This window comes from Mus musculus, chromosome 10 (assembly GCF_000001635.26).
Source record: "Mus musculus strain C57BL/6J chromosome 10, GRCm38.p6 C57BL/6J".
Lineage (NCBI taxonomy): Eukaryota > Metazoa > Chordata > Mammalia > Rodentia > Muridae > Mus > Mus musculus.
Window position 1 is genome coordinate 26,879,118 of NC_000076.6, and position 13,051 is coordinate 26,892,168.

General features: G+C 40.6%; 1 protein-coding gene across 3 annotated transcripts in view; it reads left to right on the forward strand.

The window, feature by feature from the left end:
• Positions 1 to 13,051, forward strand: part of Arhgap18 (Rho GTPase activating protein 18) — a 146,241-nt gene that overhangs the window by 106,710 nt on the left and 26,480 nt on the right. For all 3 annotated transcript variants that reach the window (XR_001779622.2, XM_006512885.4, NM_176837.2), the window contains 3 exons: positions 1,571 to 1,653; positions 8,664 to 8,870; positions 10,615 to 10,755. Coding sequence is in view for 2 of the 3 variants with exons in the window: in XM_006512885.4 (XP_006512948.1) it covers positions 1,571 to 1,653; positions 8,664 to 8,870; positions 10,615 to 10,755 (431 nt within the window). In the remaining variant the exon portion in view is untranslated. The remainder of the gene's footprint in view (positions 1 to 1,570; positions 1,654 to 8,663; positions 8,871 to 10,614; positions 10,756 to 13,051) is intronic.

The window sequence follows — 13,051 nt, forward strand, 5'->3', positions numbered from 1 at the left end:
CTGTCATCATAAGGCACCGCACTACCAGACGTGTTTCCTTAGATAAGTTGATTCACGGATGTCAAGAGTTGTCAGATGCTACATACCACTTTCCTTTCATTCATATAATGTCTAAGTAAACATAACTGAATATTCTCTTCAGGTGCAGATAAGTTGCATGGCCTTTAAAAACACAATGCATCTAGTGTTAAGACCTGGAAACTTTGAGTTTCTCTCTTAATAGCATGAGTCACATAGATCTCTGTTGTGGTTTTCTTGCCAAGTGTTGAAAGGAACACAGAGTGGAGAAACTGTGGATTAGCACTTACTATAAAAACACAAAGAGATATAGTATCTACGGCCATTTCCTGAAAACGTAAATCTGTAGCTGTGTAGGAGGATGGGACCCTAGTGCTTTGTTGCTTCATTGTAGGGACCCTAGTGCTTTGTTGCTTCATTGGTAGAGGGCTGCAAAATTCTGGTGTTCGTCCAATTTCTGGTCCTGGAAAACTCCAAATTAAAATAAGTAATCTGTCTTGATACCTTTCCAGGGAGGAAATACGAAGATCTTTCAAGGTTTATATAGTGCTATGGTTTTCTCATTTATTCCTAGGGGCCACCAGGACAGGAAAGGGTACTCTAATGATGTTCAAGTAATCTTATCTTTAACTTCCAAACCAGAACACTTGGTGAGTAGATGAGGTTGTTATTAATAATGGCAGAGAGATATAGTGCCCACTAGCACTATCACATACTATTTTTTAGGTGTGCAATTTTGGGGTGAGTGTCTAAATTATCTTATATCATAACTTTTCCCCTCAAAATATCTAAAGAAGATAAGAACACTGCTATTTAAAGTATTTAATTTCTTTTTAACACCAAAACAAAAATCCAAAAAAAAAACAACCCCAAAAAACAAAAACAAAAACCCTTTTTTAATGATTAAACTCCATTAATTTTTAATGTATTTCCTGGATATGGACCAAATTGTTGCTTGCTGACAAAGTGATCCTGATGAGATTTTAATTTCTCTGGATATTAGGTACCGAAGATAATGGCGTATACTTCCTGGATGTTTCACTTGCTGTTTGGTTTCTCATTCATCCCATAAGCATTTATTGAGCACCTACTATGTCCCATGCCCTGTTTTGCCTATGTGTATCAGAATGGATAGACTCTCCTCTTGTGTTTTGTTCCCTTGACGTTTAGAAGAAACGACCCCCAGTGCTCAGGAAGCCCCCGTGGGTAGCAACTCGTGGGCAGTCTGATCTTCTCTCTGTTTCCATCAGAGAGTAATTACCACATGGAAGTTAGAATTATTTCCAAATCACTGCTGTGTGTCTGCAAACATAAGGCTGCTCGTCATGGAATCACAGTTGGAAGCTAGCATCCTAGGACTGAGGGTGCTCTGAGCAGCTGCTCGCTCTGATCTCCAGCAAACGCTCCTGGTGAGGCTGGCTGCTCAGTCTTCGTGTCTGGCATTTCACTGGAGTGTTTACACCAAATAACTTTTTTTTTTCCTCTTTAAAAATGGAAAAAAAGAAAGGAAAGTACTCCCTAAAGTTTCCATATTTCTTTGATCTATCTGCAGATCTTCCAACCAGAAAGGAACAGTTGCAGGCTTTGAACCTCCTTGTCATTCTTCTACCTGACGCAAACAGAGACACACTGAAGGTCAGCTGCTTAATTTACACTAAATATCCCTTTGAACTATGCATAGCAATTTTTCATTTATTTGTTGAAAACCAATACAGTGCTTATTTTGGAAACAACAATGTTCACCTGAAATGGAAAAGCGTGTTTTTAAGGGCAGACCCTGAGAGGTAGCCTTTCACTCTGAGTTACTTTGCTAGGTTGCTAGTTCTATCTGTGTTTCTGAGCATTTTAAGAGGGTTTATTTGTGTGTGTGCATGCATGCACGCTCATGTGTGCGTGTGTCTGTCTGTTTGTCTGTTTGTCTGCTTCTGTGTATGTGTAGGTGCCCATGTATCCAGAAGAAGGCATAAAATCTCTTGGACTGGGAGGGATATGTGCTCTTGAGACTTCCCATGTGGACACTGGGAATGGAATGTTGGTCCCCTGCAACAAGAAGTGCTTTTTTTTTTTTTTTTTTGCCACTTAGCTATCTCTCCAGCACCCAGGTTATTTTGTTTTTCAGCATTTGTGATTTTTTTTTTTTAATCCCAGCACACAGGAAGCTAAGAAACGAAGGTAGCAAGTTTGAGGATAGCTTTGGCACATATACATAGTAAGGCCCTGACCGCAGAATTAAAGCAAAGGTTTTTTTTTTTTTTTTTTTTTTTCCATTTTTTATTAGGTATTTAGCTCATTTACATTTCCAATGCTATACCAAAAGTCCCCCTTACCCACCCACCCCCACTCCCCTACCCACCCACTCCCCCCCTTTGGCCCTGGCGTTCCCCTGTACCGGGGCACACAAAGTCTGAGTGTCCAATGGGCCTCTCTTTCCAGTGATGGCCGACTAGGCCATCTTTTGATACATATGCAGCTAGAGTCAAGAGCTCAGGGGTACTGGTTAGTTCATAATGTTGTTCCACCTATAGGGTTGAAGATCCCTTTAGCTCCTTGGGTACTTTCTCTAGCTCCTCCATTGGGAGCCCTGTGATCCATCCATTAGCTGACTGTGAGCATCCACTTCTGTGTTTGCTAGGCCCTGGCATAGTCTCACAAGAGACAGCTACATCTGGGTCCTTTCGATAAAATCTTGCTAGTATATGCAATGGTGTCAGCGTTTGGATGTAAAGCAAAGGTTTATCATGTAGTGATAAGGGGTTAATTATAAACTAAAAAAAAAAAAAAAAAAAAAAAAGTTAAAAGTTCAGAAGCAATGTTGACCTGGTTTTGTAACTACGTTGACTGTGCTTGCATGGTGGGATGTGGTATTTTGTGTGTGTGTGTGTGTGTGTGTGTGTGTTAACTTTGCCTTTTTATCTTCCACATTTCTTTCTGTCTAAAATGAACTCTCACATGAACAAATTTTATTTTAAGGAAACAAACCCAGCAGTTAAGTCTTGGAACTTTTTTCACTGCAACTCGTTAAAATTCCTCAACGGGTGGGGATGTGGCATGGTCAATAGAGTGCTTACTTAGCATATAATAGCCTTATACAGCAAGTGTATACAGGGTCCTTCATACACCAAGCTCACATGTCTATGATCTCTGTACTCAATAGCACTCAATAGCTGTGCCAAGCTGTAAGGTCAACCTTAGCTACATAGCAAGTTTGAGGTTAGCCCAGAAAACATGATCTCCTGTCTCCAAAGAGAAAAACAAGAAACTTAGCACTGTGGCTTGAGTGACAGTTCTTGACAGCTACAAGATGGAGTCCTTCTTCTTCAACTTCCCTTGATGAGGGTCTTGGTGACCACAGCTGAAAACATAGAATGCCCACCACAGGAGAACTTCCAAAGGCTTGCTCCTTCACTCAGAGGCAAATTCCTACTTCAGATTGTCAGTAAAATTTCAGGAGGCAGCTTTGGGTTTGGTTTTGAATTAGGCCAACCCTGGAGCAATTTATTTCAAATCTGCTAGGAATGAAACCGCTGTGTAGGAGTGTGCAGACTGTAGCTAAGAGTGGTCTAGGATAAAGTTGGGCTGACCACGTTTTTGGCACAGTGAGTCTCCAACACAGAAAGGGGAGGAATATCCTTTTCTCACATGTGAAGTGCATGCTTCAATGACAAGCCCATGAGAATGAGCTCTGTAAGGGAACCTGAAAGATCCATTGGTTCAAGTAGACTTATACCTCTTAAGACCAATTAGAGGAAGGACATTCCATTGTGGTTGCTAGTGAGCAAGGTGGCTCTAGAGCCTTTCTTCGGATTGGACTTCCAAGTCTAGGAATATTCTTTTATTTTTCTGCTTCTATATGGATGTACATATGTGGATAGCTAAATATTTTTGTGTGATTTTGGGGAAAGGGTAAGTTTATGATTAAAGGTGAACATGCTGTTTGGTGAAATTCTGAGATATAGTCAAGCAATTTTACTTATGTAATTGGCTTTGATGAGACTTTCAAACAAGTCTATTAATAGAAGCATGATTAAAGTACAAGCCAAACTGTACGTTTACAAGCCATGAATTCTATCCAAAACGGAGAAGAGAAACTCCATTGAGGTGTAACTTGGGGAAGCTTACTGTAAGCGCCTTCTCCTTGTCAGTTCCTTGCCCCAGTCCTTAGGTTGTCATCTGGAAGAGGAGAACCCCAGGTGCTAGGTGTGAAAACAAGCCCAGGGTAAAGCTGAGGGGTTAGGTCAGGGCAGTGCAGATGGACAATAATAGAAGCCGTTGGCAAAACTACTCCAACATTGCTTTTCTCTTGGGTTACCACTCATTGGTTTAATAAGCTGTACCTATCTTTGACTTGGAAAAATAGGGAAGACTTATTTCTGTGTATCAAGAAAGGGCCTATATTAATCTAGTTACCCGTAGTTAAACATTGCATAGTTTTAAGGGTTTTTTTTAATTAATTTTTATTTTTAAAGTGTGTGTGTGTGTCACACACATGTGTATGCATAGGTGCACATATGTCGTACTTTTGGAATGCAGAACAGAGTGTCAGAGCCAGAGGTCCAGGCAGCTATGAGCTTTCAACAGGGGTACTAGGAACTGAACTTAGGTTTGCAAGAAGAGGTACTGCTCTGAAACACAGAGCCCCCTGCCCAGCCTCCCCAGCCCCTGTCAAAGGTTTTAATTTTATTTATTTATGAGGGGGCATAGTATGAGTACCTGCAGAGTCCAGAAGAGGGCTCGAGTTACAAGTTTCTGTGAGCAATCCCACACAGGTGCTGGGACTCTTAACTCTGGGCCCTCTGTAAGAACACATTTCTTAGCTGCCTCGCCATCTCTCTGCCTCCTCCTTCTGACATTGATTTTATTTCATGTTAAGACTTGATTATATATGTTGCCACACTCCTTGAAGACTAGAAAAACAGTGTTCCTATTTTACACAGGAACAAATTTCTAAGGAGGTATTGAGAACAAAAACCATTAAGCACTTACAGCTAAGGAGTAGCTACTGTCCTTGGTCGTGGGCCTCAAGCGTAGGTTTACAGGGAGTCAGACCTTGCACCCAGATCTCAGTGTTGTTTATAGCTGCTTAAAACCCTGCATTGCTCAGTATAGATGCAACCACACTCACTATTTGAATGGCTGAGCCAACATCTTACTAACTACCCAACCTTCTCTTTCCTCCCCCTCCCTCTCTCCCCCTCCCTCTCTCCAGCATTCCTCTAGTAATATTTTGACCAATCTTATTGCATATGCACACCACAATTAAAATAATTATCTAATCTTTGTAATTTATGCTCATAAAGAAAGAGATACACTTGGTCCCTGAGAAACCATTCTAGTCTCTGTGGTACAGAATTAAATATTTTTTTCCTAAACTTCAATTAATCTTTTGTCCTCATTTGTGAACATGTTGCTTCAATACAACACGGTGCTTGGATCACAGTTTAGCTTTCCAAGCACTATAGCAGATATTAGACACATAAATTTTGCTGTTAGGTCTTAAGCCTCTGCCTTTAGCTTATTCAAATGTCTGAGGTCTATACTGCAGCTAAACCTGACGCACGCAGGTCACCCTCTTAGCACTAAAATCTAGTCTTTGATTTTTCCCTTTTTGTTTTGTTTTGTTTGTTTTATTGTTTGTTATTTTTGTGTCTGACCTGAAATCTTGTAAAAAGGGCAGTATTATCTGGCTTCACCCCTTCCATGTTGGTATGGCCTATTTAGGCTAGCTATCAACGTGTGGTTGTGTGCCTAGTTAAGAGTTCAGAAACAAAAGCCACACTGGCCTGTAATTAAATTCCTCCTGCAGCTTTTCCTGTTCATGTACCCTTTAGTAATATTTTTTTTTAAACAGAGAATTTTCTCATGTGCACCCTGGGCTGGCCATAGTGCCCCCGTCTTGTAAGTATCAAAATGATGATCTCTAACACGTACCTAGTAGACTGCTGCAATCACTGAGAACCGCAACGCATGTGCAGCTAATGTTACTCTCCAGAAAATCAATTCAAAAGAAAAGGCAAAGAGAACCTTCCGCCTTGGCAGAGAAGGGTGACTCAGCGGCTGGTGGCTGTGGAGGCTGACAGCTAGGAGAGTATGGAGGACATGGAAGTAAGAACTCGATGCTGATCGAGGTCTAACTAGTCCACAGAATTCCATTTCATCCAGTCCTTCAGTTTGTAAAAACCTCTGTTTTTTTTTTTTTTTTTTCTTCCCAATCACAAAGCTCATTTTGTTTAGGTATTGTGCCAGCAGGCGCTGGAGTCCCCTACTGCGAATGAAACTGAGCCAGAGGACACTTGCTTGGGAATGCTCTCTTCTTTCTTTTTCCATTATTTTCATTTCCTTCCCTTTCTTTACCCTCCTCCCTCTCTCCCTACCCCTTCTCCTCTCCTTTTTCCTTCTCTCTCTTTCCCTCCCTGTCCCTCCCTCCCTCCTTCCTTACTTCCTTTCCTCCCCCCTCCTTCCTTGAGTTGAACTAATTACCCCTTTCTGAAACATGGGAATGGTTAGATGATATTTGAAACTATTTTTCAGTGCTCTGCATCTTCTATAGGCTCAAAGGTCCTGTTTGCCATGTCAGACACACTCTCTGCCTTACTGCCCAGTGCCATGGTTTCTTGAGCAGGATACACTAAGTTGCGCTTTGTCTGAGGAGCTTTGCGGGCAGTCTGTTGGATATAGATAGAGGATTGTAGTTAGGCATAACTGGTGTGCACAGGGCAAGCACTTGTGTGCATGCATGAGCCCCAGTCTCTGTGTGTGTATGTGTGAGTGCTTGTGTAGGCCAGAGGTCAATCTTGTGTGTCATTCTAAGGAGCTGACTACCTTGTTTTTTGAGAGATGGCCCCTCACTGATGGCTAAAGAACACTGGATTAAGCTAGGCAGGTTGGTGAGTAAGCCTCTTTCTGTCCCCCTCAAACACACTGACTAACCCAACTTTTCCCATGGGTTCTGAAACCTCACTGGGGTCTGCATGCTTGCATAGCCATCATGTTACCATCTAAGCCCTCCTTAGCCCTTCCAGCTTACTTTTCAATTTTCGCATTTATTTATGTATTCATATGCGTGGGTGCTTTGTGTTGGCAATATGTGAAGTTTACACAACAGCTTCTATGAGTTTATTGTCTCCTTCTTCATGTGGGTTCTGATGGCTGCCAGGTCAACAGGCTTGAAGGCAAGTCTTCTTACCTTATAAGGTATAACACAAGTCAGACGCCCTGTACAATTGTTCTCTCCTTACTATTTTTATTTTAAACAACACCTTGATTATTCTCTTGTTTCTCTTTGATTCTTTGATAATTAAGATAATTAACTATTTCATTAATACTTTTATAATTCCATACATTTTCTATGTATTTTTTTAAATTTCAATTCCTCAGCTCCTCCCAGATCCACCTTCATCTCCCTACCCACCCAATGCCATGTCCTTTTTCCCAACTGAATCTGGTTTGTATAGCCCAAGTACTCCTGGCACGGGGTCAGTTTTGGATCTCCTCTCAGGAGCTATCAAATGCCAGTTGCTGCTTTGTTAAGCATGTGACATTGTCCTCCTCTTCTCCCTCCACGAGGGAGGCTTGACTGGCTTGTGCTTGTTGAGGTCTCACTCACTGTGTCACAAGGACTGAGTTCATATGTGCAGCTCTATTGCTGGGGCTGGTAGACACTATGTTATTGTAGTCACCTGTCACCTGGCTTTTACAGTCTCTCTGTCCCTCAGCCTTGAGGGGAAGGCCTGTGATATAGATACACAGTTTAGGGCTCAGCATTCTGTAGTCTCCTATGCTGCACAACTTAGCCAGTTATAGGTCTCTGTTTTAATTGCTAATCTCAAGAATGAGCTTTTCTGATGAGGCTTAAGAGTGGTGCTAGTCTACGGAAATAGCAGTAAGTCATAAAGAGTTGGATTAATGTTTTTTATTTAGCATAATAATAGTAGAAGGTTCTTCACTGGGGTCTATGATCTGTGTAGGCACAGGGTGTTGGCCCAGATAATGGGGACAAGTATAGCTTCCTTCTTGTGACTAGGCCTTAATCTAATCAGAAAGCGGTTAGTTACTGCCATGGCATTTGTGCCACTAACGACTCCAGTGGGCACATCTGGCCAGGCTAGTCATCATTGTAGTTCACAGAGTTCATAGCTGAATAAGATTGACAAGGTTCATACCTTTCTTTTCTAGTCGCACATATAGCACCTTCCAGCACCATGAAATCTAGCAGGTGGGGATGAAGCTTTGAGGTCACTACTATCTTGATGTCTCCATGTGTGGTGTCTCAAGTGACACCATGTGTGATTTCTCAAGTATGTGGTGTCTTCAGCAGAGCTTTCATACTGTAAAATCCCGAAGACCAAGAACAAAGGAAATAACCGTTGGCCAAAGAGGTAGCTCATTCCAGGCCCTGGGCTTCTCGTTTGGTAGCCTGTGGTGTTTAGTAGGGGCACTGTCCCCTTCCAGGTAATTCCATTTAAACTCTGTATGTCAGGAATATATTTTAAGAAGCTTATATAATAGGTGGTTTCCATATGACTTTTTCAGAAGGCCTTTTAGAGTTAAATGTGCTCAATTTTAAGTGACTTAAAAATCCTTTATGATACAGCATCTTAATCTCTTAGCTCCATGTATGACAGAACTCTTGGTCATCTTTGTTTTAGGCCTTGCTTGAATTTCTCCAAAGAGTCATAGATAACAAAGAGAAGAACAAGATGACAGCTGGGAATGTAGCAATGGTCATGGCCCCAAATCTCTTCATGTGCCACACGCTGGGCTTGAAGTCCAGTGAACAGCGAGAATTTGAAATGGCAGCTGGGACAGCAAATGTCATGCACTTATTGATTAGGTACCAGAAAATTCTATGGACAGTAAGTAATGTTTTTAACTTAATTTTTTACATCAGTGTACAAAGTATTGGGTGTCATAGTGACAGCTTAATGCATATGTGCCGTTAGACTTTTTTTCCCTTACTGCCTGCATTCCTTCTGGCAAGTTCTCTTCCTCCCCTCCAGGTGGTACTCTCTTTATGTCTTTTTATTATATGTTTTCCATAACCCTCTTTCTCACCAATTTTAAGATCTCTTCCTCTTCTTCCAACATTCCTTTCCTAAGACACACAGACACACACACACAGACACACACACACACACATGCAATTGTATATGCACAACACTTTAGAATTAGGTGCTTCCTATAAAAAAAAAATGTGGTATTTGTTTTAAAATCACAATAATGGTCATGTAATTTCCTAGTATAATTGTTCAAAGTAATCATGAAAATAACTTTGTGAAGGTGACATTAAAAACCAATATGCTCTTTTGTCTTAATGGTTTAAAAATACACCACACGTACAATTGTGAGTACAGAGGTGAGGAAGGCCTTGTGAATTTCTAGTTTAAAATCATAAAATTAGGTCAAGAAAGAGTGCCTTGCACACAGCCTTTCTTCCATAATTCTGCCAGCCACTTCCCCTTGGCCTGGGATTCAGGCTGTCATGTTTGAAAGCATTCACACTGTCTTTGCTTCTCCTCATTACCGTATTATCCAGAGACCTGTTATTTAAGGGGCCATAAGCATTCATCCTGCATCCTGATGGCGGAGCTCGGTCTTGAACTCGGCTTCCTGCCTTACTCTTAGGTTGATCTTAAGCTTTGACAGATAATCAACATGTGTATTGATGAGAGATTTGGTTGATTACAGTCTCCTTTTTCAGGTAAAGTTATATTCATATATATATATATATCTCAGAGAAAGAGAGTCCTTCTTATAAACATTTAGAAAAATGAAGTAAAAAAAAATCCCAAGCCAAATTATATTAACAATTTTATTCTTTAATGTGAGCTTCTACTAATCTCAATATTTTTAAAAAATATAAAATGATGCTCCCTAGATTCTCAAGGCTTCTTATATTCTATCAAAAGGCAAATGACACAGGTATTTAAAGGTATTTAAAGTAATGCCCAGTTAACATGTCTTTCTCTTTTAAGAACAACATTATTTTACAGCTACATTTTAATGACCCAAAACATTTGGTTATTAATAGAATTTCTAAGAATAAGTTTTTCCTTATCTTTAGAAGGATAGTGTGTCTTTAGGAGTACCACTGACAAATTTTTGGCTTTTGTTGATCGGTAAACTTCTTTATTCTCCGACAGCAGAGGCCATCTGGTTTGTTGGAAGGGACGTGTAGGTTAGCTTATAGGAGCTGGAGAGAGGTAGTTGCTAAGGAACGACTGCGGAGGTGCTGGCCTCCAAAAGGTCTCCTCAGGGAATCTCCTCCTGTGTTGACATCCATGGCGTGGGGAGGCCAGTATGTCCTTGAACTTCACAAAGTCTCTTTTGGAACCTTCCACAGTGGGTGGTAAATTACCCCAAGTGGATGCCCTGTTCCTGGTCTAAGAGAGTTCATGGTTCATTTCTTTTCATAGAGTTAATGAGTGGTACATTTAAATGGCTTAGCCAGGAGAAACAGAACTTTTAATCCTCTTGAAATTAAAAGCAAGAAAAAAAGATTAAAGTATTTTGTTTTAAAAGGTTCTGTATATTTTTCTTCCTCCAGCTGAAGTTTCTTGTTTTCTTTTTTCTTTTTTCTTTTTTTCTCTTTTTTTACAGATCCCTAAATTTATTGTAATCCAAGTGAGGAAACAGAATATTGAGAATCAAAAGAAGGAAAGGAAAGCCATGAAGAAATTGCTGAAGAAAATGGCTTATGACCGGGAAAAACATGAAAAGCAAGATAAAACTGCAAATGGTGTAAGCAAATCCTGAGGGTTTATAATTATTGTGATTTAAGTCCTTCCACTGCAATGTTCTCCTGTTTACTGTGCCTCGGTAGGAATATAAATGAAGGAGACCAGTTTCTTTTCTTCTAATGACCAATATTGAAAGTTGGTCAGGTGTTAGGACTCAGTGTGGAGTTTAGTAATGGTGAACAAAGAAATAATGTCAAGAGAAGACTACCCTCAATTTTCCCCTTCAGGGAAACACACACACACACACACACACACACACACACACACACATACACATACACATACACACACACACACACACACACACACACACACATACACACACACATACACACACACACATACACACACACACACACACACACATACACACACACATACACACACACACATACACACACACACACATACACACATACACACCCATACACACACACACACATACACACATACACACACACACACATACACACACACACACACACACACACACACACACACACACTCCTTTTGTATCATTCAGATGCCCACTACTGAGTGAAATTCCTCAGCACTCCACTAAGCTTCATCCATAAGAATTCATAGAGAGACTTGACTGGATTGGGGGTATCTTGAGGCAGAAGATCAATCCTAGATCCATGAAAAGTATTTAAGCTTTGTAATTTGATCAGAGGAATTTTAACTTACATTATAGAGAAGAAAATTAAGATAAAAGATCTAGATTTACAAACTAGTGTAGGGATGGATATATTAAGAACCATGTTTACGAGAATGAAATATGCATGAAAATATATTTATGAATTGAGTTAGCCATGCTCTGGTGGCAGCTCTCAGAATGAGGGAGAGGCCTTCTATTGTTCTGCTTAAGGGAAAACACCCCTCGCCCCAACGGAAGTTGCTCAGTTGCATGCTGCCATCTTGTGGAAAACTATGAAAGTGCAGTTGTCAGCCTTTGACCAATTTTTCTCCTATGGTCTGCTATGGTTGGGGGATGAAGGAGGGGGGGTCTCTAAATTATATATATATTTGGCCCGAACCCATTTGTAGCTCTCTCTTAAAAATACTTTCTTAGAGATGTAAAAATGTTTTAAAAGTCAATTGTAAATATCTCTAAACGATACAAAATAGAAGTAAGGGAAATTATCAATGTTGTTTATAGTTGTTTTAGAACTTAATTTTAAAATAGGGCTAGAAAGGAATTGTTACAGGTCATTTTTCTTTCACTTTGGAGTGCTCTGATACCTCAAATACAATGTAAAGAGGGGACTGGCATTGTAGTCCTGGCTGTTCAAATTGAGGCCAAATTAAGTGCCCTTTCCTTTTCTGAAAAAAATTCAGATATTTAGCCAAATTCTGTTGATCCAAGATACCAAGTCCTAATCACCCATTAGCTTATTCAAAGAGGCCCAAAGCTGGATGCTTGCTTTCCCACCCTATACAGAAGTAGGCAGCTCAGACTAACTTGTGTGTGTATGTGTGTGTGTGTGTGTGTGTGTGTGTGTGTGTGTGTGTGTGTGTGAAGGAAGCCTGCGCCAGGTACTGCATACTAGGAAGCAGGCATCAGGAGGCTTCAGAGGGGCTCAAGCTTATTTGTGAAAACAAATCATCTCTGCAAGAAGAAAGAAGTGTAGACTGACTGCAGAGGGCATTCCTAGGGTCGCAGCCCCACACCTGGGGCCAGTTTGGACTATCTTTTAGATTGAAATTTTTAAATTCAATTCCAGAAATTTACCTTTCAGGTTGGCATCAAAGAATCAAGTTGGTATCTTAGAATCGTATACATAGGAAAAAATTATAAATGAGCAAACAAATGCACAAAATGAAATTTACTTGTGTATAGATGATTTTTTTTGTGAAAGCATCCATCCATCCATGCATCCTCTAGTGCTAGAACTGAAAAATCAAAACTGGAAGTTTTAGGCTAGGTTTTGTGACCAGTAGGAGGTTGCTACTGTCCAGCAAATGGCTGGCCCTGCAGCCGATCCCTTTGAGTGCAGTGTAAGCCACCTCACCCCCACTGCCTTGTATTTTATCACTTTTCTTCCTTGATTCTTCAGCTAAATCATCTTAATGTTCAGCCCAGGCCCTAAATGGTATGGCGGTGGTGGAGCACACCTTTAATCAAAGCACTTGGGAGGCAGAGGCAGGAGGATTTCTGAGTTCGAGGCCAACCTGGTCCACAAAGTAAGTTCCAGGATAGCCAGGGCTATAGAGAGAAACCCTATCTAAAAAACAAACAAGAAAGAAAGAAAGAAAGAAAGAAAGAAAGAAAGAAAGAAAGAAAGAAAGAAAGACAG